Source organism: Phalacrocorax aristotelis, chromosome 8, assembly GCF_949628215.1.
Source record: "Phalacrocorax aristotelis chromosome 8, bGulAri2.1, whole genome shotgun sequence".
Taxonomy (NCBI): domain Eukaryota; kingdom Metazoa; phylum Chordata; class Aves; order Suliformes; family Phalacrocoracidae; genus Phalacrocorax; species Phalacrocorax aristotelis.
In genome coordinates, this window is record NC_134283.1 from 22,185,017 (window position 1) to 22,207,438 (window position 22,422).

The following is a 22,422-nucleotide window of genomic DNA, read 5'->3' on the forward strand; positions in this document are numbered from 1 at the left end:
GCGTGGGACCGGGCTTAGCTCCTGCTCCAGTGGACAGGTGTTAACTGCAGATGGTGGCTGATGGCAGGCCCAGCTGTAGCCCAAGAGGAGAGGGAAAAGATCCTCCCTGGCCCCACAAACTGTCCTGCTACCTTTCCCTCCTCTCCTGACTCCACCGACACCCGGGTGTGGGTGCAGGTGAAGGCCTAGCAGGCAGGGATACCGGAAGGAAAACACACAGCAGTTCTGATGCATGGTTTTTATTGACTTTAAAAAAAAAAAAAGTTGTTTTAAGACAGTTGTGTGCAGAAGTACCCATGTACACAGAGGCTACGGGCAAAGCTACCTGCCTGCTCCTAGCCCTAGGTCAGAGCACTGGTCTCTTCCTCTCCCGGCGGGGCGGGAGGTGATGGGTGCTCCATCAGGCACCGCGTGATGAAGACTACCTCTGCCAGGTGGGCAAGCCTGGGCAACTCCTCCCTGCCTGCTCCCCTGCCCATAGCCTCTGCCTACATCTGCTCTCTGTACAGTACAGTGGTGCTTGTCAGCACCATGACCATGGCCCCTTCCCCGCTGGGCGTGCAGTCTGCTCCTCATGCTTGTGGTCGGCGGCCGTTCTGCCAGAGAAACAGAAGTGGTCACGAGTCCTAGCAAGACAGCTTAAATAAAAAATTATAATAATAATTTAAAAAAAAAAGGGTAAGGGGAAGGAAGTTAGCCAAAAAAATACTGTCAGGGCAGCAAGGAGACGTGAGTGCGCCCTTTGCTGGATGCCAGCACTGTGCTGCCGGCGGGTTTGGTGCCCGGGTTTGGTACTCGGCATCTCTGCTCACCCCATGATTGTCTGGCCTGGCCCCACTCAGCGGGGACAGGAGCTGGTCCAGCCTCGTCGCACTGGACTTGGCCTCCCCAACCACTGGCATGGTGGCCTGGATGCATCCCTGTCTCCTCACTTGCCAGCTGAGATCCAGCGTGGCACAAGGAGGGAAGTGGGTACGACTGCCAGATAAATAAGCCAAGGCCCTACCGCTGGTGCGGGAGTGGGCACAGCCTGGCGCAGCCAACAGATGATGATCAAGGCACTCGTTGTTGCTTGTGGTTCTGCATTTGTTTTTTTTTTTTTGTTTTCTTCCCCTAAAAAAAAAATCTCAACCCAGGAAGGTGGAGACCAGGGCTCGCTATAACCTGCCTCCCATCCTGGGGAGAGGAGCGGGGTTCAGGGCTGGCTGTGGTGGTCGCAGATCGCAGGCAGGCTGGTCTCACCAGGGCAGCACTGCTTCTACCAAAACCCACCACAAAACTTTGTTTTAAAGCTCTGTGGACAGAAATGACAAAGGTCCCCAGCGCAGGGGATACTCGATGCCTCCTCCAGGTGACCTGAACCCTCATGTTTTATGATTGCAGAGAGAAACTTCAAAAAAAAAAAAAAAACAACCCAGAAACCTGAAAAACAGCCAAACCGAAGCAGAGAAGTGGGTAAGAGGCTGCTACAGAAAAGCCAGGTACAAAACGATATTAAAAAATAAAAAAAAAAAAATCCTCCAAGCCCAAAAAAACTTACGGTGATTGTTACTCAAATAACTATTGCAACCAGGCGGTGTGGGCAGGGCTTCCCCCAGTGTCGGCACCATGGGGCTTTACCGTCGCGCCGGACACCCACTGCTGGCACTGGCTGTACAGACAGAGGGTCCCTCTCTGAGGGACCTTTTCTGTGATTGCCTTTTTCTTGAGCTTTCCAGCATCTCTTGAAAAAAACAAACAAACAAAAAAAACCAAACCCCACCCACATGATTGACCTAAAGGAAGTGGTTTTAATTACACCCCTGGGGAGGCGGTTTTGTTCTGCATCTCCCCATCCTGTTCCACGGGGCAGCCTGTCCAGCCTGGTAAGCCCCGGTACTCCAAAGGCACCGGCTGTACCAGGCTGATGTAAACCAAGCCCCACCCTCACAAATGGAGCAAAGACTTTGGGATTTCAGCTTCTCACCAGAGCTGTCTGTTTATAGCAACACAAAAGCCAAAGCATGGTTCATTCACCCACTAAAGCTACCTCTAATCTGGTTTTTCCCAGCCTGTAAGCAGAGGGAAGTCTTGTCTCTTTCCCTCTGGTGGGGCCGGACCTGCTGCCGCATCCCGCATCCCTCGAGAATGCTGCAAGGGAGCCCAGCCGGAAGGACCAGGCTGCCGCTCCTGCGGGTTTCTTAGCTGCCTTTTGCCCAGTCACATACAAAATCTGTCCGACCCTTCCTTGATCCTTGGGTAGAGGAGTGGGGATGCCCAGCCCTGAAACCACGTTTCCTCTCCGTTGCCCAGCCAGCTGTGCCGCCAGCCTGCAGCGGAGCATTGGCGATGGTCAGCTTCCCCCAGGCTGCTGGCTCCCCACGATGGGTCCATGTGCTTGCAGCTGTGCCAGGACCTGCCTTCCCCGAGGAAGTGGTGGCGGCATCTGCCCCAGTTGGGTAAAAAAAACCCACCAAAATAAAGGAAGAAAGAAGCAGCTGGTTCCACTGGCGAGGCTGTGAGGCTGCCGCATCTCCCTCACTCCAGACACGATGCTTGGGCGCTCCCCAAAGTCACGTGGCTTCAGGGGTTTGTTGGTTTTGTCTTGTTTTAAAAAGAGCAGCATTTGGTTTGACTGTAAAGAGATGGGAGGCAGAAGCCCCCGCTGCCCGGTCAGTCGCTGATTGTGTTTACAAATCCTTTCTCAGCTGGGTTTCTTAATAATAATAATAATCATAATCATAATCATAATTAAAAAAAGTGAAAAGTCTCCTTTAGCGCTAAACCTGATTGGCTGCTGGAGGCACCAAATATTGCCAGGGGCAGCTCTGTTGGCGGCGTGGGGCCACGCTGCCCACCCGGTGCTCATCGCCTGAGGCTGCCGGGGAGACCCTTGCCCTCTGCCCCCACAGGCAGCCGGGCCCTGGCCGGGGCAAGGGAGCCGGAGGAGGCGCAGCCCTCAGTTCCCCCGGTAAACCTCGATCTTGCTGGTTTTGGCCAGCATGTCGATGATGTGCGCCTCGAAGTCGGCATCGTGCACCCCTGTCTTCCTGAACTCCCCAGCGTAGCGGTTGTTCTCCCAGTAGTGGTGCCAGTTACCCCGGCTGTCGGCACCGAAGCCAAAGACATTCACCTGCAGTGGGGAGGAGGGGAGTGAGCCAGACCTGTCTCCCTTGGCTTAGCACCTGCTGCACTGCCAGGTGGATTTGGCACTGTGCCAAAGGCGTACAGCCCCCTGCGCAGCCTTCCTACTGGTCACGGGTGCTCATCACCGTGGTGTTAGGCAACAGGAGCAAGTAAAACTGCTGCGGTTGGACCCAAAAAAAGCCACCTCCCTCCTTAATCCTGCCAGGTTCAGGATCCCAGCAAACCCATCCCATGCCAGCTGGGACCATGCCAGCCCAGAGGAGGACTCCGAGGAGCCGTCACCCACCTCATCGCAGACGTGGAGGGCGAAGAAGAGCACCAGCATGCCAGTGGAGGGGTAACGCCCGTGGTGCTCTGTCCAGCGGTCGTGGATGTACTTGAAGAAGGCAGGGTTGTAGATCTGCACCTGGGAGGACAGGCTGAGGTTAGCACCAGAGCCCCAGCCACGCTCCCTTCAGCACTGGCTCCCCAGGAAGGAGTGCCAAGTGCAGGGGGTCCCCGGGGCAAGATGGGGTGATGGGTGCCATGGCCAAACCCCCCTTACCTTTTCTTTATCCACCCGCAGAAAAGGCTTCACAGGTGCGTACGTGCTGGGAAAAAAGCAGAGATGCAGGTGAGCTCCCGGGGTCCTGCACACCCTGACCCCAGCCTGAGCTGCCAAGGGACCAGCGCCAGGGGATGCTCCAGGAGGGAGGAACTGATGAATCCCCACCGCTCCCAGGCAAGCTGGTGCGGCAGGAGAGGGGCTGCCAGTGCCTCCAGGTACTTACAACCTGATCTGGCCGGTGGAGAGGGCACTGGCGATCCAGAGCAGGTCCAGGGTTTTGAAGGGCACCAGCACAAAGCTGACATTGGCAGGTAGGTTCTTGGCACTCTCAGGGTACATGAAGTGGTGTGTGGTCCGACCGCCCACGTCGCCCTCAAAACCCACCGTGGGGGCCTGGTTCATCCTGGGGAAAAAGCAGGGAAGGTGGCAACCCCCACCTAGCCACCCTGTCCCTTGCAGATGACACAGGTGTCCCCTGTCAGCTGTTGAATGGCACCAAGTAACTGTTTCCCAGCCTCAGTGAGTTTCCCAGTGCTCAGATGAGCTGAAGGTCCCCCCAGCCAGCCCAGCAGAGGCAGCAGAGCTGGACCCACTCCCACCCATCCTAGTACCTGGCAGGACCCATGATGGGCTCCTTGACTGAGTAACTGGAGCCAGGCTGTGGCTGTGCCACAAGGCACAGGGATAACCCCCTGACATATCCCGACCCACCTCTGACCCAGAGGTACACTGCTTGGTACACAGCAGGAGCTCAGCACCCACTGATGGTGCCAGCATCACCCCATGCCTCTGTGCTACCTGTGGGGCTGAGCAAGCGAGGCAGTGCCCCCAGCAGTGGTCCCATGCCCTCACCTCATGATGAAGTCATGCCCATCAATCTCCGGCCCATAACCAGAGCCACGCAGGTTGCCCGAATTGCCAACCACAGCACAGCGACGGCAGTGGTGTGGGTCGCGGGAGCGATAGGGATCCTCGCCTGGCACGATCTGGAAGAGCTTGCTCAGGACCTCGTGGGTGTTGTGGGACTTGAACTGGGGCTGCAGCATCTGTGAGGGGCAGAAGGAAGGTTGGAAGCATCAGTCAGTGGCCCCCTCCTCACTGGCAGAGGAGAAAGCCGCTGGGGACATGCATCCCTCGCTCACCATCCACCACCTCTGGACATCAGGGGGCAGGTCCATGTTCTCCTTTGTCCACACTGGGGAGACGGTGCCATCGTAGCGCCCATCAAACCAGTCGGCAGCCCCAGCCTCCTCGGCCAGGCAGCGGCGGCAGGCGCAGCCCCGGGGGTATGGCCCCCCCCGGCTGAGCCGCTGCATGCCGGCGTAGCCAGGCACCAACTTCACCCGGTGGATGCCGCCTAGCCCACCGGGGTCCAGGTAGGCAATGCTGTGGTGGGAGTAGGTGAAGAGGAGGGACATGACAAAGACGAGCAGGAAGGCGGTCGAGAGAAAGCAGAAGCGCAATGAGCACTTCATGGTCGGCAGGCGGCTGAGCCGGGGAGGGTGCCCGCTCCGGCATAGGGCTCGGGCATAGGGTGTCAGATGGCGTCAGCCGGCCAGTGAGGGTCCCTGTGGGACCAAGAACATCAAATCACTGCCATGGTGGTCGTGGGGATGCAGAACCCCTCCATGAACCGTTACACCAGGCTCCTACCTGCCAGGCTGCAGCTTTCCATCCGCGTGGTCCGGCTGTGGCAAGGGCCCCTCGCGGCACCACGTGCTGGGCAGGCAGCATCTGCTGCTGACCACGGTGGCGTGGGGGTCTGGCACAGCTCAGCACACCAGCCTCAGCCACGGCACCGTGCCTTGGTGGCTCCTCCAGGTCCCAGCCCCAGCTGACGCTTGCCTGTGACAGTGCTCATCGTCCCTTGGCCTTAGCTGATCGGCTGGCACACTGCCCTCCACCTCTGGCTCTGGAACATGACCACGATACCGGCCTGGAGTGAGAAGCAGGGGACGGCAGGTTAAGGGACAGTGATGCACATGGCAGAGCTGGGCGGCTGCACTGAGTACGAGGAGGGTGCTGGGGGGGCCAAGGAGTTTGTTTACTCCCCACTGAGCTTTGAAAAATGCCACCCAGCCTGTTCCTGGTGGAGGGGATGAGCCGTCCCCAGAGGGGACAAGCAGGCGTGGGGTGTGAAGACAGCTGAGATAACGGGATCACCGTCCTTGCCGGCTCCTCACCGGCAGTGCTGGGGGAGGTCCCAAGCAGCTCCCAGGCTGTGCCCTCCCTAGCTCTGCCAGACAAAGGCTCAGCCATGAACTCGCCTCCAGAGCTGAACAAGAGGCTCCTTTCTGTAGACTCAATTCTCCCTCTCTATCAAGCCACAAGCAGCCCCTCCAAAACCCTCTTCACTGGCTGCCACCATGGCCAAACAGCCGGGAAACAGCCGTTTCACAGCCCAACAGGCACCCTGGGTACTGACGCCAGTGGCTGTCCCCTCCCCATGGCAGCGTCCGTCGGGGAAGGTCACCCACTCGCTCATGATCCCAGCGGGTAAAAATAGCCAGGGCAGAGGTGCTGGCACCTGCTCCTGGGGAGAAATGCGGGGGGTGGCAGAGCCCCAAGCCAGGGGGGCAAAGCCAGATCCCACTCTTCAGCCAAAAAAATAAAAGGCTGAAAAAAAAAATCCCTTTTTAACACAGTTGCTGAGCTGGGGCAGATCCATCACCACGGGGGATGGAGATGTGACACACCCCAGCGCTTTTTGGGGAGGGGAATGCCAGGGCGTGACAGCACCCCACCCCACCAAGGCCAAACCCTGCAGTGGCATTGCCTCTGCAGCTCAGCCCAGGACCCAGTTAGGCCAGCACTGAGGCTGGCAGCACTAATTACAAGCTGACAGGCACCAGAATGCCTCTTTCCTACAAAAAATACATCCTCCGGAGGACACTGACTTTCTTACTGGGGATGGAGGCTGCTGAGCCTCCCACAAAGCTCCTTACAGGGATGGGAGAGACCTAAGCACGGACCAAAAAAAATCCGCCCCCCCCCTCCCCCCCAGCCTATCACACAGCCAGGCACAGCCGGCTCCTGCCCAGACCATTAACCTGCTGTCAAATATTTGTCCAAGCTGCGACAGCCTTTAAAAGAAAGAGCCAGAAAACGAGTGCACATCCCAGGCATGATCGTTGTCCAAGTCTTTTCCCTGGCTCAGGAGTGGTTTTAATATGCTTCCACAGAACATGCATGGCCAGCGAGTGACTGCAATGAGTTTCTTGGGTCGCTGCCATCAGAAAAACAGGGTGGTTGTTAAAGGGAGGGTTTGCAGCTAGGGTAGTTTGGGATAAAGCCAGTAAAAAGCTATAAACAACCCCCCCACCCCCCCGATGCACAATGCTGGAAGGTTTTGCAGGTGAAAGGTGATTTGGGGCTCTTTTTAGCTGCGATGTGGTGGAGACTGATGGGCTGATCCCCCTTCCCCTGCTCCCACTGCTCGCTCCATCCCATGGGGCTTTTTAAAGGCTAAAGGAAATCGCTTATCACGTGCTCGTGGTATTTTTGTTCCTGGTGAAAGGGGGAAAATCCCTTTCCAGCTCCCCAGCCTGGGTCCTGCCTGCCGCATCCCAGCCCTGCTGGCATCTGGAGCATGTTTTGTATGGCCCCATCCTGGGGCCTCCCCGAGCGACTGCAGGCGGGGAAAAATACCATCCTCCAGCCCAGCTCACACGCATTAAAGCATCCTTAAATACCAGCGGCTTATTTGAATCATCACTTTCCTAGCAGGGGCTGGCAGCTATTTGCATCTGCGCTGGTCCTCATAGACCCAGCATCTATAATATCCCAGCATTAACCATTCCCTCCCCGCCAGCTCCCAAAGTCAAACCCAGTCTGCCTCCGCCAAATAAAAAGCCGCCGATGGGGGGCATTGCAGGGGCTCTTTGCACCAGGTTTTTATATTTCCCTCTTAAAATACTAGGGGATTTCAGGATTTCTTCTGCAGTGAGGAAGTCTGTCTACTCAGCTATACCATTAAATACCCTCTGGTTCCCAAATTCATCCCCTGGTCTCCTTAATCACCTCCTGAAGGCCATGTGCTCATCAAACATGATTGCAAGAGACAATGAAGGGAGGCTATTAAAAGGTCCCAGCAAATCGCTCTGCTGCTTTTACAGTTGGATTATTTCTGTGATCATATAATCTTTAATTTCAGGATGTATAATCTCTAATTTCAGGATGAAGGCTGGAGCGATGTGACAGCCTTGGGGCCTGGAGGATGCCTCCCCCTTCCCCATCAGCTGTAACGCTGCCGGGCCCATCCCCACATGGCTTTTTTAGGTCTTGTCAGCTTTGTTTGCTCATTTCTAAGATATCCTGAGGTTGTTGGCACCAATTTCCTTGCTGGTAAATGACAGGGTGAGTGTGGGAAGGAACCGTCACTGGGAGATGAAATGTCACCCTGCTTGGGGCAGGGAGCAAAGGGGAGCAGAAGCAGCGCTGTCCATGCCAGCTGCTACTCTTCCTGGGGATGCAGGGGCTGAAAATTCCCCCAGGAGTCCCCGGGAAATGCACCCCTGGGTGTCCAGGTGCCACCCGTCCTGTGATCCCCATGCAGGGACATCATCTCTGCCACCCCCAAACCATGGACCAGGTGCTGGAGCAGCACCCAGCTTTTGCAGGTCCAGCACACGGGGAGCCCCCACCCTGGACCAGCATCCCTCCTGCTGCCATGGGTGGAAAAAAATGGGATGTTGGGTCTATTTTTTTTCAACAGGGAATGGAGTGGACAGGAGTTGATCGTCCTCCCATCTTCTTCAGCCCCAGGCAGAAAGAAACACCACATGGTGATTTGCCTTACCCGGCGGTTTCAGGCTGGCATTCAGTGAGCAGGATTACTATAAAAATTTATAAAACCGCACAAATTTACTTTTTTCTGTGGCCCGAGCAGCTGCCCGAGGTTGCAGCCTCCCCCAGGCACTGCTTTAGCTTGAGACCATGCCAAAGAGTGCTCCCGCTTGCCTCCGCTGGGGCCGTCAGCTCATGTTAGCTCACTGCTCCACGGGGAATGGCAAGCGGGAATCTGCCGGGGGCATCACGGGAGGGTACGATACAACCATGCTTCTGCATTACTTGGCTTCCAAAGCCAAAGCAAGACCCGGCAAGAAAAGCATGGTTAATTAAAAAGGTCTTTCACTGAGTCACCCATCCAGAGGGATCATATTTTCCCCTTGATTTTTTTTTCCTCCCTGGAAGCTAGATGGGAGAGGGACCAGAGAGCAAACCTGGTGTTGGTATACGGACGTTTCTCCCCACCATTAAGCAATGCCATGAAGGACTGACAGCCGGTGGTAGCCAGGCACCAGGTATTAACAGGAGAAGCCAATTTCATGGGTTAAGCCATAGCCACACACTGATGCCAGCGAGGACCTGGTAACTTATTCTTCATCCTTTTAATTAATCATACTCTTATCAGCCAGCTCAGTCAGCTAATGGAGCCAAGTTAATTGGGTTTCCCATGCTTTAAACCCTCCTCGCAAGCTTGGCTGCCAACAGCAGCAATTTCAGCATTTCCCCATGCCCGGCATCTGGAGGGGTTATTTTGGGCTCACCCCTCAGTGCTGGGACAGGTCCAGGAAAAAGCGCAGGAGGGCAAATCCCTGGCATGGAGCTGGGATGGAGCCAGCCACTGCCGAGGCCATCTCCTATGGAATCTGGGGGCACAGGGGAGGTCCCAGCAGTGGGAAAGCTCAGAAAGGGATGCTCCCACCTTTGCCAGTGGATGGCACTTGCAGACACCAGTCCAGCAGCATCCCAAGCCCCTTGGCTTGACTGCAGCATGGCGGAGACCCCATGGGCACCCGCTCCATCCCAAACACCCTGTGCTGCCCAATGGGGCAATGCTGGGTGGGAGGGCTTTGGCTGCAGAGTCCATTTGGCCAACCTCACCCCCACCAAACACATGCTGGCAGAAGCAGCTGAGGCATCCAACAGCCCCCACAACTCACATGCACGGACTCATTGGGACAGGCGAGCCACATGTGCCAGCCCACACAGCTGAAGCCCCCGTCCCTGAGAAGGGATGCTGCTCGGCCATCTGCCAGCACTGTTGTCGCCTCCTCCACCAGCCCCCCACAGACCCCCCACGTCTCTGTGGTCTGCCACCAGGAAAAGGGGACTCCCATCCCCTGCACCTGTGCTCCAGCAGGGTTGATAAGCCCAAGGCCACACTCGCTGCATAGCCTCATTACGCCTGGCTCCTTGCGCCAGGAGCAGCAGCCTCCTCCCTGAGGCAGCACAGGTGAGAAGGGAGGGGGACTCACTGCTCAGCCTGACACCAAGGGGACACTCTACCCCCTGGCCCTGATTTCTGGTCAGAGCCAAGGGGCAGACCCAGCCACGCTGCCCTGCACCCCCAGGCACCTGCCCAACAGCCCCTAGTTTATACCAACTGCCCCACCTGCTGGGTACCACTGGGTTGCTACCACAAGATCAGGTACCACTTGCTTGGGTACCACCAAGCCACTGGGTTGGTACCACCAGGTCAGGTACCACCGAGCCATTGGGTTGGGTACCACCAGGGCGGGTACCACCAGTTCAGGCACTACCAAGCTGGCTCCCACCAAGTGGCCGGGCCCAGGGATGGCTAACAGGCAGGGTGCTGGCCAGCCCCTGGTGGAGCAGAGGAGGCAGAGCCCCAGGATCACCACCCCACACTGCCTCCTCCTCTCCCCCATCCTCCCCCTAGCTCCCCATGCAAAGCCCCTAGGCCCTATAGGGAGCCGGCCACCCACTGCCAGTCACGTTTCCATCTAGTCCTCCCACGGCCGTGGGCTGGGGTCAGCAGGGTCTGCCTGATCTGTGCCCCCCTCCCTGCCTGCCACAGCAGGGCTGCACTCCACAAACACCCCCGAATCGGTCTCTCCCATCCTCAGCCACCTGCAAGGGCATGGCCTCACTGCAGGCAGGCATGCTCCCTGGCAAGGGCAAGGCCCCAGCTCAGCCTCCATCACTGGCACCCAGCGAGCCACCGGGAGCACCTCGAGCCTCCCCATCAACTGCCGCAGCAGCCACCAGGAGGGAGCCGCTCCCCCTCCACCACCGCCGCTCATTTTACCAGCCTGCACCCGTTAGGTTCATGCTTGATGCCTCACCAGGAAAATATGTGCAGGAGCACAGGACAGGCGGATGCCGCACCAAGGAGGCGCCACTGCTGCTGCTGCCAGCCATGGCCTTTTGCCTGAGGAAGGCAAGCAGGGGCATGGGGCCCCCCTGCCTGTGCCTCACTGTCCCCTTCCCTGGGGCTTGGCAGCACCGGGGACAGGAGGCAGTGGAAACCCAAAGGCTTTTGAGGGCTGGTTGATGAGTGCTGTGACCCAAAGCCCCCCTCTCTCCCGTAGGACACATCCTGAGCAGAGAACTGCAAACTCAGTGCACACCATGGGGTTGCCCAGTAAAGCCACTGCGGGTTTGCTCTGCTTGCAGGTGGCGCTGAAAGGCCACTGAACTCTTTAGGAAAATTGTACCTATGAGATTTCACCGCGGGGATGTTATGAAAGGCTCCTCCAGCCAAAGGTGATCAATCCCAGCACAGCCCAGTTACTGCCAGGGACTCCCATTAAATATAAAATTAGAACAGCTCCACTGGCGAGGGAACCCAGCTGCTCCTCTCCGCTAACTGGGGGTCTGCTCCGACACTCAGGGAGAAGGGGGAGCATTTGCATTTTCTTAATTAGCCCAATTATCACTGCTGAACAAAAGTCCCTTGCTGGGGACATAGTAGCACCCGTAGCAAAGTGACTGCAGCTTGCTCTGGTTTCCCAAGAGCCACTGTTGTAGGGGTTGTTTTGGAGCCCCAGCACTGAACCATTCACCCTGTTAAAAAAAAAAAACAACCATATATCACACACTTTTACATATATATAAATTTGCTATATCTATTCACCACTCATCCATGTGTGTTTTTGGGGTGTCTCTGAGAACTTTCCCACAGAGCCAGGGCCCAAATCTCTTGCAGTCTCCAAAAAAAAGCTTTTGGGAGATGCTGATGGCAAAGAATGATGCAAAGCCGAGAGACCCCTGGAACCCGATGCGGGGTGCGGCAGGGTAGAGGGAGGAGGTTGCCAGCCTCTCCTGCCCATCCCAAGCCCCTGGGGACTGGTGGGCTCCAATAAATCACAACCCATTGAGAAGCACGAAAGCCAGCCAAGCTGCTGGAGAGCAATTAGCAGTTTGCACTCTTGCAAGAATTAAATGCAACAGGAGGAGATGAAAGACATTAAGCTGCCGGGTCCTCGGCACGGGCCAAGCTGGGCAGCATCTGGTGTGCCAAGAGCCGGCAGGGAAACTATCACACCCTCGGTGCCACTGGAGCCTTTTGCTGAAAAGCGGCAGTTTGGAGCTTGTTTGGGCATGAAAATTCAAGCCTGAGTTGGTTCCCCCGGCATGTGGCTGCGGGGCTCTCCCTGCCTGCCTCCAGCGCCAGCAAGGTGTGGGCGGGTGAGCCAAGCGCGTCTCGCTGTTCCGAGAACCGCCATGAGCACCTCAGTGGAGAGGGAAATGCTTTTGACAGGCAGCTGCCACACACAACTGGCAGCAGGGCTGCTGCTCGCTGCCAGATGGGGACAGACAGACAGGCAGGCAGGCACACACAGCCAAGGCAGCTCCCCCCCCCCCAAGCTTCGCTGCTGCAGACGTGACATTGGCTCTGATAAAAGGCAAAGAAAACAGAAAACCAAGCCCAAAGCACTGAGCAACTTCCCGTCCCCACTTGCCGCCCTGGCTGGGATGTGGCCGGCATTGCTGCTCAGGGAAGATACGGGAGAGCCCCTGGCCTGGGCCTGGTGGGGGACCCCAGGACTGTGGGGGGCAAAACTGCCTCCACCAGCACAAAGCCCACCTACCTTTCTGGAGGGATACTCAGCAAGTTTTGTGGGGTTGATGTTATTTGGTTTCACCCAGCCATGTTTTTCCCTCACTTGCAGCAGGAGGGGACGCGGCCCTTCCTACAGTCTGAGCTTGCCTGCTGCCCAAGCACCATCCTCCCCCCCAAAAAAATCCTCCTGTTGGGATGGGGAGCCCTTGCTGCAGGGAAATATTTGGGAGTTTTGCAGCTCTGCACCTGGAGCCTGAACAAAAGTTCGCCTTCCCGCTGTGCTGGCAGCAACCTAGCCCCCAGCGTGCGCGGGGACCCTGTGCATCACCAGGCCCTAGAAACTGGGCTCCAGCACCGACCCTGCTCCGGCAGCTGTGCCTTGGCCGGGGAAACATGCTACAACGCAAGGACAGGCACACACCCTGGCACGTTGGATGCCAATTGGATCCCATGCCAACACCTGTGCTGGCACACACACCCCCCCACCCCCCCCAGACACAGGCAAGGGATGTTTCCTTGCTGGGTGACACAGTTTCCTACCTTGCCCCCAGGGATGCTTGTGCTGTGTTTGTGAAATCCTGGCTGCCACTACCTATGCAAGGGATGCCGCATGTCATACGGCCATGTGTCACACCGCTGCTGAGGGACCTTACATGCACACTGGCATTGGTGGGGACTGGGGGCTCTCGTTGGCACCCACACCGCATGGTACCTGCAGCCAGCCCTCCCGCCCCGGTCCCCTCTGTGGCCACCGCAGCTCTGCCCCCAGCATCCCCCCCCGAGGTCTGGGCCCCGGAGCACGACCCCGGGGCACACAGCTGGAGGCGGGCAGCTCCTCCGGCGCTGTGGGGACCAGCCCCGGCACCCTTGCCAGGGGCCAAAGCACCCCCCCTGGGGTGAGCGCATCCTCCCCGGGCAGCACCCCGGGGCTGCACCCCAGGGCTGTGGCTGCTGCATCCTCCCTAGAGCCACCCCGGGCCAGCACATCCTCCTGGGACCAGCACCCCAGGACCGGGGGACCAAGACCGGGGCCACCGCGTCCTCCGGGGACCAGCAACCCAGTACCGGGGCCAGCACCCTTGGCCAGCGCACCCTTCCAGAGCCGGCACCCCGGGGCTGAAACCAATGCATCCCGGTTGCACGCTCCCCGAGGCCAACATCCAGCACCGGGACCAGCACCGGGGGCAGCTCCCGGCCAGCCTCCCCCGGCCGCAGCCCGCGATCCGCCCCCCCGGGACCGGCCCCCGGAGCTGGGCCGTGCCCGCATCCCGCCCCCCGGGTCCCCCGGGCCCGCTCCCCGCCGCGGTACCTGGCTCGGCTCCAGAACGGCCTCGCCGCAGGGAGCACACGGGCCCCGCCGCCGCCGCCGTCCCCCGCGCCGCGCCCTCCGCGCTGTGCGGGGCCGTGCCGTGCCGCGCCGTGCGGGGCGGGGCGGGGGGACCGGGCCCGGCAGTCTGGGAGATGTAGTTCTTAACTCTCCGCCGCCCGGCGGGGCTTGTGGGACTTGTAGGAGGCGAGCGGAACGGAGCCGCTCCCCCCCGGCGCACCGGCATCCCCGGCACCCGCCGCGGTACCCCCGCCCGGTACAGCCCCCACTCCATTACCCAGCCGGTACCCGCCCGGCACATCAGTACTTCCCGGTACCCACCCGATGCCTCACCCCGTGCACCGGCACCCTCCGGTGCCCACCCCGGCTCATCGGCACCCCCCGGTGTCCGTCCCGATCCCCACACCAGCTTCCACCGCCCGCAGCCGGGCACCCCCACCCCGCTGCGAGGAGACGGACTGAGCCCGGGTGGGCTCATGACAGGGGTGCTCGCCGCCGGCGGGACCCATTTCACGGGAGAAAAACGTCAAAACCCCCATTTCCACCTTTGCAAGAACCCCCGGGGGCGGGATAGCGCTGGGGTAGGGGCGCACTGTGCCTTTAAGCGGCCCGGACCTGCCCAGCCGCACGGTGCGCGCTAGGAGATGTAGTATCTCACCGCAGCGGTGCAAGTCGGCCGGCGGCGGGCTGGACTACATCTCCCAGCATGCACCGCCGCCGCCATAGAGGGGCCGGGAGGGAGGGTCGCCGGGTGGCCTGGTGGAGCGATGGCGGCGGCGGCGGTGGAGTGGAGTGTCGTCCTCCTCACCTGCCAGCGCGGCGGCTGTGTCTCCGCCTTCCAGCGAGGCAAGCGGCGGGGCTGGCGCTCGCCCTCCCCTCCCCGCGGCGCGGCGGGGCGGCGGTGCCAGCCCTCAGCCGTGTCTGGTTTGGCAGAGCTAGAGGTCCGCCGGCTGAGGGGCGGCCTGGGCCCGCGCCCCCCCCAGCTCCTCCTGGCCGTGGAGGACCCCTGGGCCCGCCTGGGCAGCGGCGGGGCCACCCTCAACGCCTTGCTGGTGGCGGCCGAGCACCTCAGCGCCCGGGCGGGATGCACGGTGAGGGGCCGGGGAGTGGAGGGGCGGGGGCTGGGGCGATGGCTGTCCCGTCCGCGCTCAGTGTCCCCTGCTCTGCCCGCCCAGGTGGTGACCGCCGACGTCCTGAGGGAAGCCCGGATCCTTATTATGCACATGGTGAGAGCTGACCTGCAGCCTGTTTTGGGACCCCTCTGTCACGCGGCTAGGAGCTGGAGCCACCTCCTCGCACCCTCTCCCTCCCTGTGACCCCCTCATCCCACCAGGGCCGCGACTTCTCGTTCGACGACTGTGGCCGGGCCTTCACCTGCCTTCCTGTGGAGGAGCCTGGCGCCCCGGCCGAAGCTCTGGTCTGCAACTTGGACAGCCTGCTGGGAACCATGACACACCGGGTCTGTGTGGCCTGTGGGATGGGGCTCTGGGCTCCTGCCGTGCAATGCTGGGCACCCTGGTGTGGGGGTGGGTTCGGCTCCCCCTGAAGCCTTCAGGGTGCCTTCAGCAGGTTCCCAGCAGGGCGGGAAGGGTGCTAGGTGCCCCACGAGGGCTGGGCCCCTTCTGTGCCATCCCTGGGCACGTGGTCCTTTTCTCAGCAGCTCTGTGTGGGCTCCCCACCTGGCGTGTGGGTCTGCAGTACCGACATGCTCCTCACCGTGCCCTCTGCACCAGGTGAGTAGGTGCCAGCCTTGCCTCCAGCACCCGCTTTGGTTCTGGACAGGGGTCGGAGCTTGCGGTGGCGCAGCCAGTTCAGCCTGTGTCATGCCCTCATGAGGGTGTGGGTGCTTGGGTGTCGCTGACCACTGTGTGGTTGTGACCATCTGCTGTGCCTACAACAAGGTGGCCAAGGCTGGACGTTGCTGTAACCGCCTCTGCTGCGGGCCCAGTTTTCAGGCAGTTGTGCCCAGCATGGGTATGTTCGCTGCCCCAGTGGGCACTGGTCTCCGTTCCTCTCCCCAGGAATTGACTGGAATGGCTTCCAGGGTGTCAGAGTGATCGCAGTGCCTGGGAGTCAGGAGTATGCCAAGAACCATGGGGTCTACCTCACTGATGAGCAGGTCCAGAGCAGCTCCCCCTTCAAGGGGCATCCCTTGGAGGCACAAGGGTCATCCCCCCCTTCAGTCCCTTGGGTGCTGAGGTCCCAGCCCTGCCACAGCTGCTTGGCTTGGGGCACCCTGAAGAGCTCAGTGGGGTGGTCTTGCTCCCAGGGGCTGGTGTGCGACATCATCTACAAAGGCACAGAGGCGCAGATCCAGCAGTGCGCAGGACCTGATGGCACAGTCCCACTGGTATGGCACAGCTCAGTTGTCAGTGGCCCTGCCAGCCCTGTCCCTCCTGTCACCATGGCTGTGTCCTCAGCTCTGCTGTGCCCTGGCAGGTCTGCGGGGTGGTTTTCTTCTCCTCGGATGCCACTGAACAGCTTCTGGCCACCCACGTCATCCCTCCTCTGGATGCCTGCACCTACTTGGGGCTGGACTCGGGGGCACCACCCATCCAGGTTACAGCCCCTCTGTGGGAGACGGGACCCCTTGCCCCACGGGTGCCACTGCTGGGCATCTCTGTGGGGCCTGTTTTCCCCTCTGCTGCCAGATTTGGGCAGGAGAGGTGGCAGGAGGGGAGCACATAGCAGCAGGGTGGGGCTCAGGGTGGCTGCATCGGCCAGCCCAGCTGCACCCATCAGGTCCCTTCTCTCCCCAGCTCTCCCTCTTCTTTGACATCGTGCTGTGCATGGCAGCGGGGATGACAGAGGAGGATTTCATAAAGGGCAGTGGTGATGCCGGTGTGAGGAGTGCCCGCTCCGTGCTGTGGACAGCGCTCCACACCTTCCCTCTTAGCATGGGTGAGTGATGCTGTGGTGGGTGCATGTGAAGTGATCCATCCCTGGGCCCTCTTCCCCTGTGTGGGGAGAGATGGGGTGCTCAGGGCCTAGCACCCAGCTGTTTCTCCCTACAGCTGTGGGTCCCCAGGTCTTCTCTCCCCACCCCTTTGACTGGGGATGTTCAACGTGGCTGCCCTTGGCTCACGTGGGTGTCAGGCACACCTGCTGTTGATGTGCTGATGACTCTCCTGACCACCCTGCAGCCTGCATCCCCGGTTCATCCTATGACTACCTGACCACCTCTGCAAGCGACCATATCCGCAGCTTGACGCTCCTGCCCAGCTCTGCCAGCCACCTCCGCTTCTGCAAAACAGCCCATTCCCACGTGGACGTATGTCCTTCCATCCCCAGCCTTGCTCACACGTGTTTTGTGGGGGTTGCTCTGGGCTGCGTGGCCAGATCCCGGTCCCACGTACCTCTGTACCCCTGGCAGCAGCCCTGCCTCCTGGAGGACGGCTCTTCAGTCACCAATTCCCTGCTGGAAGGAGCCGTGCGGCTGGCAGCTGGCAGCGTCATCCAGCACTGTCACATCCAGGTAGGTGGCTGGGGTGAGGGTGACCTAGAGTTCTCAGTCCACTGAATGGGCAGCAGGGCGTGGTGACCCTGGCTGGGATGGGGGACCCATGGCTCTGAGATATGGGGTGTTGTTCCTCCTCCTGGCTGCCTTTTGGCTGGTACTGGCAACACTGGTGGCTGTTGTCCCTAGGAAAGGGGAGGAGAGTAACACCCTCAGCTGTCCCTACCCGGGGGCTTTGCCATGGCTGTGAGCCCTGGATGCTGTTGTCTGGCCTGAATTTCTGCAGTCCACATCCCTGCAGCTCCATGACAAAGTGTGTCCTTCTGGCACCTGGCTCCTGCTGGCCCCAGCTTGTCTTCTGGGGTGGTTGTCCCCTTCCAAGGCTGGGGTCTAGCTCTGGTTTGGGGGCTGCTCTGGCAATGACAGTGCCAATCAGGGCCTCACTGTCTCTTCTGCAGGGTCCTCTGGAGATCGGTCCTGGCTGCCTCCTCTCGGGCCTTGCCATAGGCTCCTCACTGGCCCTGCAGGGCTGTCCCCTGCGTGACGTCATCCTGCAAGGCCACCACATCCGGCTGCGAGACCTGCCCTGCCGCGTGTTCACGCTCACTGGCTGCCTTGACGACTGGCAGGTACAGGGGCAGCGAGGTGGCACAAGGCTTCCTGTGAAGCCGAGGCGTAACCAGCCCCTCCATCCCCCTGCAGAGCCCTGCCGAAGAGGCCACCTACTTGAACATGACCTGGGCTGAGTTTTTCCATCGGACGGGCATACGGTAGGTGCCACATGCCAGGATGGGACAGGAGACTGGGCTCTTCTGGGGATGGCTGCAGTGAAAGGTGTCATGGCCACCCCAATCCATCCTGTGGCCCTCCTCCCCTCCTGGAAGACGTCCTTGAGCTCTGGGGTGGTGATGACGGGTTCTCCTTCTGTCAGGGAAGGGGACCTTTGGGATGCTGAGATGCCGCGGAGGAGTCGCTGCCTGCTCAATGCCCGGCTGTTCCCAGTGCTGCACGCTTGCGAGGCGCTGGGGCTGGAGGATGTGCTGTGGCTGCTGGCCCCGGCACCAGTGGCCGGTGTGCGGCTGGCACGCTGGCGGGCAGCCTGGCGCATGTCCTGGCAGGAGCTGCTGCCCTGCCTGGACAAGGCAGCCGAGCTGCGTGCCCGCCGGGCCCTCTTCTTCCTGCAGGGCCAGTGCAAGGTGCGGCGGGTGCTGCTGGGGCGCCAGGACAGCAGCCTCCTACCGCTTGCCCGCAGCGCCGTCCACGAGGGCTACCATGAAGCTGTGCTGGGCACGCTGGACGAGGGTGAGCTGGACTTCCACAAGCTGTGCCTCACATCTCTGGGCATTGGGGATGTCAGGTGCTCCCCAGGCCCTCCAGTAAGAGCCCGTGGGGTGCACCCCCAGGGCATCAAACAAGCCAGGGTGAGCACAAGCCATGTGAGTCCCTCTCCCCTGGAGCTGGCTTATTGCAGAACTGGGCTGGTTTGGGGCAAGCTGCAGCCTGGCTATGGCTTTGCAGCCTCCTTTTGTTTTCTAGTTGCCTCCACGGCTGGTGACACTGGCATTGCAGCCCGAGCTCTTGCCTGCATCGCTGATGTCCTGGGCTGCATGGCACAAGGGGAAGGGGGCTTGCGGAGCGGGCCCGCTGCCAACAAGGAGTGGGCTTCGGCTTTTGGGCACCTGGAGAGTGGGGACATTGCCAGTGGTGTCCGGGAGCTGGCAGCTGAGCGGCAGAAGTGGATGAGCAGGTGAGGCTGGGGCTGGTGAGCAGCTGCTGCCCTGTCCCAGTCATTGGCATTCAGGAAGCTGTGGTAGTGGGCTCAGCGTCTCTCTTTTCCCAGGCCAGCTTTGCTGGTCAGAGCAGCTCGGCATTACGAGGGGGCCGAGCAGATCCTCATCCGGCAGGCAGTGATGTCCTCATGCCAGTTTGTCACTGTGGGGCAGGCGGAGCTACCACCCTTGGGGCACTGGGTGCAGGTGGCGTGTCCGGCCCGCCTGGACCTCTCCGGTGAGTGCATCCCTCCAGATGGATGTCTTGGCCCATGATGTTGTGGGGGAAAAGAAGTTGGGGTGCCGTGGAGAGCTGAAGGTGAGCATTGGCAGGTGGCTGGAGCGACACGCCCCCCATCACATACGAGCATGGGGGTGCTGTGGTGGACGTGGCAGTGCTGGTGGATGGGTGCCGGCCCATTGGCGCCAGGGTGCGGCGCATTCACGAGCCAGAGCTGCGCCTCGTCAGCTTCAGCGGGACACCAGAGAGCGAGGCAGCGGTGGAGCTGGTGTGCCGGGAGCTGGAGCACTTGCAGGATTACTGCCAGCCGCATGCGCCAGGTGAAGTGTCACCAGCTGCATGGCCTGGCTCTGTACCCCTGATGTCCCCTTGGTGTCCTGACCCCATGGTGCCAGGGTGGCCCTTTTTGGGGACAATGGGATGAGGGAGCAGGTAGTGCAGCAAGCATCAGCTTTGCTTTCTCCTTTTGTTGCCAGGAGCATTGCTCAAAGCTGCCTTCATCTGCACCCAAGTCGTGCAGTTCCCCTCGCAGAAATCCTTGTGGGCCCAGCTGATGGAGAGCTTCGGGGGTGGGTTTGAGGTGCACACCTGGTCCAAGCTGCCCCACGGGTCTGGCCTTGGTAAATCTGCAGGGAGAGGGCTGGGGAGTCCCTCCTGCTGCAAGCACTGGGATGGGGCATCCGCCTTACTGCCCCACAGCCAGGAGCCCAGCCCCAGCTCTCACGGGGCACGTGTGGTGCCTTGCTACCCCGGTGCCCTGCCTGTGTTCCCTGCAGGCACCAGCAGCATCCTGGCAGGAGCGGTGATGGCATCACTGTACCGGGCAGCTGGGAAGTCTGCCAGCACAGAGTCCCTCATCCACGCCGTGCTGCACCTGGAGCAGAAGCTCACAACAGGTAGTGGCTGGGGGGATTGGCCAGGCTGTGGGGTGGGGGACCTGGCAGTGGCTAAGGACCCTCTGCCCTGCAGGTGGCGGTTGGCAGGACCAGGTGGGCGGGCTTGTGCCCGGCTTCAAAATTGGGAGGTCAAAAGCCCAGCTGCCACTCAGGGTGGAGGTGGAGAAGATCCTGGTGCCCAATGGTTTTACCCAGACCCTCAACGATCACTTACTGCTGGTGTACACGGGGAAGACTCGCCTGGCCCGCAACCTGCTTCAGGTAACACCTGGGTGTTGCGGGCTCTGGCCTCTGCTCACCCCGTGGCCTTTGTGCCTGTCCCCTTCGCTGGTGCAGAACTTTGCCACCCCGATGGGAGCAGGCACTGAAGGCTGCGGGTGCAGCACTACTTCCCTGGGTGCTGCTGGAGCCATACGAATGGTGATGGGGATGTTCTGGTGGCCCCTTGCAGGATGTGGTGAGGAACTGGTATGCCAGGCTGCCCTCCGCTGTGCAAAATGCTGACGCGCTGGTGAGCAACGCCGAGGAGTGTGCCCAGGCCTTGAGGCAAGGTGTGAGCCCCCCCTCTCTGGGCCAGGCTGGCCCTTTTAATGACTGACACAACACAGACTTCCCTGGGGACAGTCTGTGTAGTCATGGAGGGGGGAAAAGCTGGGGGGGGGTTCAGGTTCTTGCAGCTGCAGAAGCCTCAAATCTTCCCCTAGGCCCACTGGACGTTACAGGCAATGCCCCAAAATTCAGGTTTGAGCGAAGACATGAGATGGGGGGTTAGACATGCCAAGTCTGTTTAATTTTCTGTGAGCTGTCCATGATGGGGCTAGGGGCTGTGCCTAGCTTGTGCGGTGGATTCATCTGGCCTTTGGCTGCTGGGATGCTGTAGAGCATTAAAGCAAGCAAATTCTCCCCCTGTGGAGGATTAAAAATAAACACCAACATGCGAGGGCTGGGTTTGCTTGCTCGGCAGCCAGAGCCAGCAGGAACTGGATAGATGAGAAAGCTGAATTCAGCTTGGGCTGAGCAGGAGAGGCAGGGATAGGTTTGTGCCCCTTGGGCAAGAAATAGAGGTAAAATGTTTGCAATATCCTCTCCTGCAGGTAACCTACCGCTCATCGGCAAGTGTCTGGACCGGTACTGGCAGCAAAAGAAATGCATGGCCCCAGGGTGCGAGCCACTGGCTGTCGGGCGCATGATGGATGCTCTCCGGCCCTATATCTATGGGCAGTGCTTGGCTGGGGCTGGCGGCGGCGGCTTCCTTTATGTCTTAACCAAAGGCCCTCAGCAGAAAGAGGCATTGCACCAAATTCTAGCTAAAAGTGAGGTGAGATGTAAGCGCTGAGGTGGTTCACTGCTGCAGGTGGCTTGCAGAAACTTGCTTTAAGTAGCACAAACACTAGAAGCATCTCGCTCCACCATGAGCGGGCTGCGATTGCTTTTTGTCCCCTTAACCCTCCCCAGGAGCATGGAGGTGAGAACAGGTCCCTTGCTGGCTCCTGTCCCAGCCCATAACTTTTTTTTTAAATTATTTTTCCTAGGGACTGGGCAACTTCAGTATCCACAGCATTGAAGTGGACACAGGTGGTTTCTCTGTGGAGGTTGTGGGATGTGATCCAAAGGACAGTGCTCACCCTGCAGGGGACGTGGCTGTGTGAAGAACTTCAGCCGTGACCCACTCCTGGCACATACACAGCGCAGGGGAGGGAGCAGCCAGCTGCCTTCCAAAGCAGGGAAATCCCTGCTACTTTAGAGGCAGCTCCTTCAGCCAGCTCCAGCAGGTGCCTTCCATCTTGATGTGGCCTTTTTGTGCTGCTACTTGCCCCAAAAGCCAGTGGCTGGAGAAGCTGTGACGAGCTGGGCAGGCCAAACAGTCCCTGGAGGGTGGCCTTACTGGAAGGACAGTTTGCTAGGGCCTCCAGGCTGATTTGGGGGTTTCAGTTCAGTTTTCCTGGCTCTCCAAAGGGGAGAGAATAGCATTTGTTGCACTGCTTCTAGTAGGAACCTTCCTGCTCTTCCAGTACCAGGGTCCCACGCTGCCTGTTCAGTGTGCTATGCTCCTGCACCAAGGATGAACCTGGATGTGAAATCAAGTCCCTCTCCTGTGCTGAGATACTATATCTGCAGTGAGTTACTAGTTGCTGCAGTCTATTTGAATAAAAAAAGCTTGTTCCCAGCATGAGTTTATGCTGCTCTGTCCCTAGCAGGGTTCCTTCCTCCCTGCAGGAGCGCAAGGCCCCAGCAATGTGGGGGGCA

At 59.8% G+C, this 22,422-nt stretch overlaps 2 protein-coding genes across 9 annotated transcripts; one reads left to right on the plus strand and one right to left on the minus strand.

Annotated features, from left to right (window-relative positions):
- Window positions 1-223: 223 nt before the first annotated feature.
- Window positions 224-13,910, minus strand: ST3GAL2 (ST3 beta-galactoside alpha-2,3-sialyltransferase 2). Its single transcript, XM_075101782.1, has 8 exons — window positions 13,795-13,910; window positions 5,327-5,609; window positions 4,816-5,241; window positions 4,526-4,719; window positions 3,897-4,076; window positions 3,671-3,716; window positions 3,413-3,532; window positions 224-3,112 (listed from the first exon to the last, which is right to left on the minus strand). Exons 3-8 carry the CDS (start codon window positions 5,146-5,148, stop codon window positions 2,939-2,941), a joined length of 1,047 nt encoding a protein of 348 aa, XP_074957883.1. The 5' UTR covers window positions 5,149-5,241; window positions 5,327-5,609; window positions 13,795-13,910; the 3' UTR covers window positions 224-2,938.
- A 640-nt stretch (window positions 13,911-14,550) lies between these two features.
- Window positions 14,551-22,345, plus strand: FCSK (fucose kinase). 8 transcript variants are annotated; one of them, XM_075101790.1, is made up of 23 exons: window positions 14,551-14,658; window positions 14,746-14,903; window positions 14,988-15,038; window positions 15,146-15,271; window positions 15,473-15,545; window positions 15,834-15,931; window positions 16,082-16,162; window positions 16,252-16,371; window positions 16,572-16,713; window positions 16,956-17,083; window positions 17,186-17,287; window positions 17,728-17,898; window positions 17,972-18,039; window positions 18,201-18,571; window positions 18,806-19,016; window positions 19,110-19,276; window positions 19,372-19,599; window positions 19,756-19,899; window positions 20,056-20,175; window positions 20,249-20,436; window positions 20,627-20,726; window positions 21,270-21,493; window positions 21,708-22,345. In XM_075101790.1, exons 1-23 carry the CDS (start codon window positions 14,580-14,582, stop codon window positions 21,822-21,824), a joined length of 3,267 nt encoding a protein of 1,088 aa, XP_074957891.1. In that variant the 5' UTR covers window positions 14,551-14,579; the 3' UTR covers window positions 21,825-22,345. The 8 variants fall into 8 exon arrangements, 7 of the variants coding, with proteins under 7 accessions (XP_074957891.1, XP_074957885.1, XP_074957889.1 ...); XR_012662069.1 differs by having other exon boundaries at window positions 15,834-16,162; window positions 20,627-20,686; XM_075101784.1 differs by having other exon boundaries at window positions 15,834-16,162.
- The last annotated feature ends 77 nt before the right edge of the window (window positions 22,346-22,422 follow it).

Excerpts from the sequence above, each read along its gene's own strand:
- FCSK (XM_075101784.1), top strand. The coding sequence starts at position 14,580 with ATGGCGGCGGCGGCGGTGGAGTGGAGTGTCGTCCTCCTCACCTGCCAG. Across the intron at positions 17,084-17,185 it reads CAGCCCATTCCCACGTGGAC|CAGCCCTGCCTCCTGGAGGA; the intron begins GTATGTCCTTCC and ends TACCCCTGGCAG. Across the intron at positions 18,572-18,805 it reads GCTGGGCACGCTGGACGAGG|TTGCCTCCACGGCTGGTGAC; the intron begins GTGAGCTGGACT and ends TTTGTTTTCTAG.
- ST3GAL2 (XM_075101782.1), bottom strand. The coding sequence starts at position 5,148 with ATGAAGTGCTCATTGCGCTTCTGCTTTCTCTCGACCGCCTTCCTGCTC. Across the intron at positions 4,720-4,815 it reads ATGTCCAGAGGTGGTGGATG|ATGCTGCAGCCCCAGTTCAA; the intron begins GTGAGCGAGGGA and ends TGCCCCTCACAG. Across the intron at positions 3,533-3,670 it reads TGCGGGTGGATAAAGAAAAG|GTGCAGATCTACAACCCTGC; the intron begins GTAAGGGGGGTT and ends CTGTCCTCCCAG.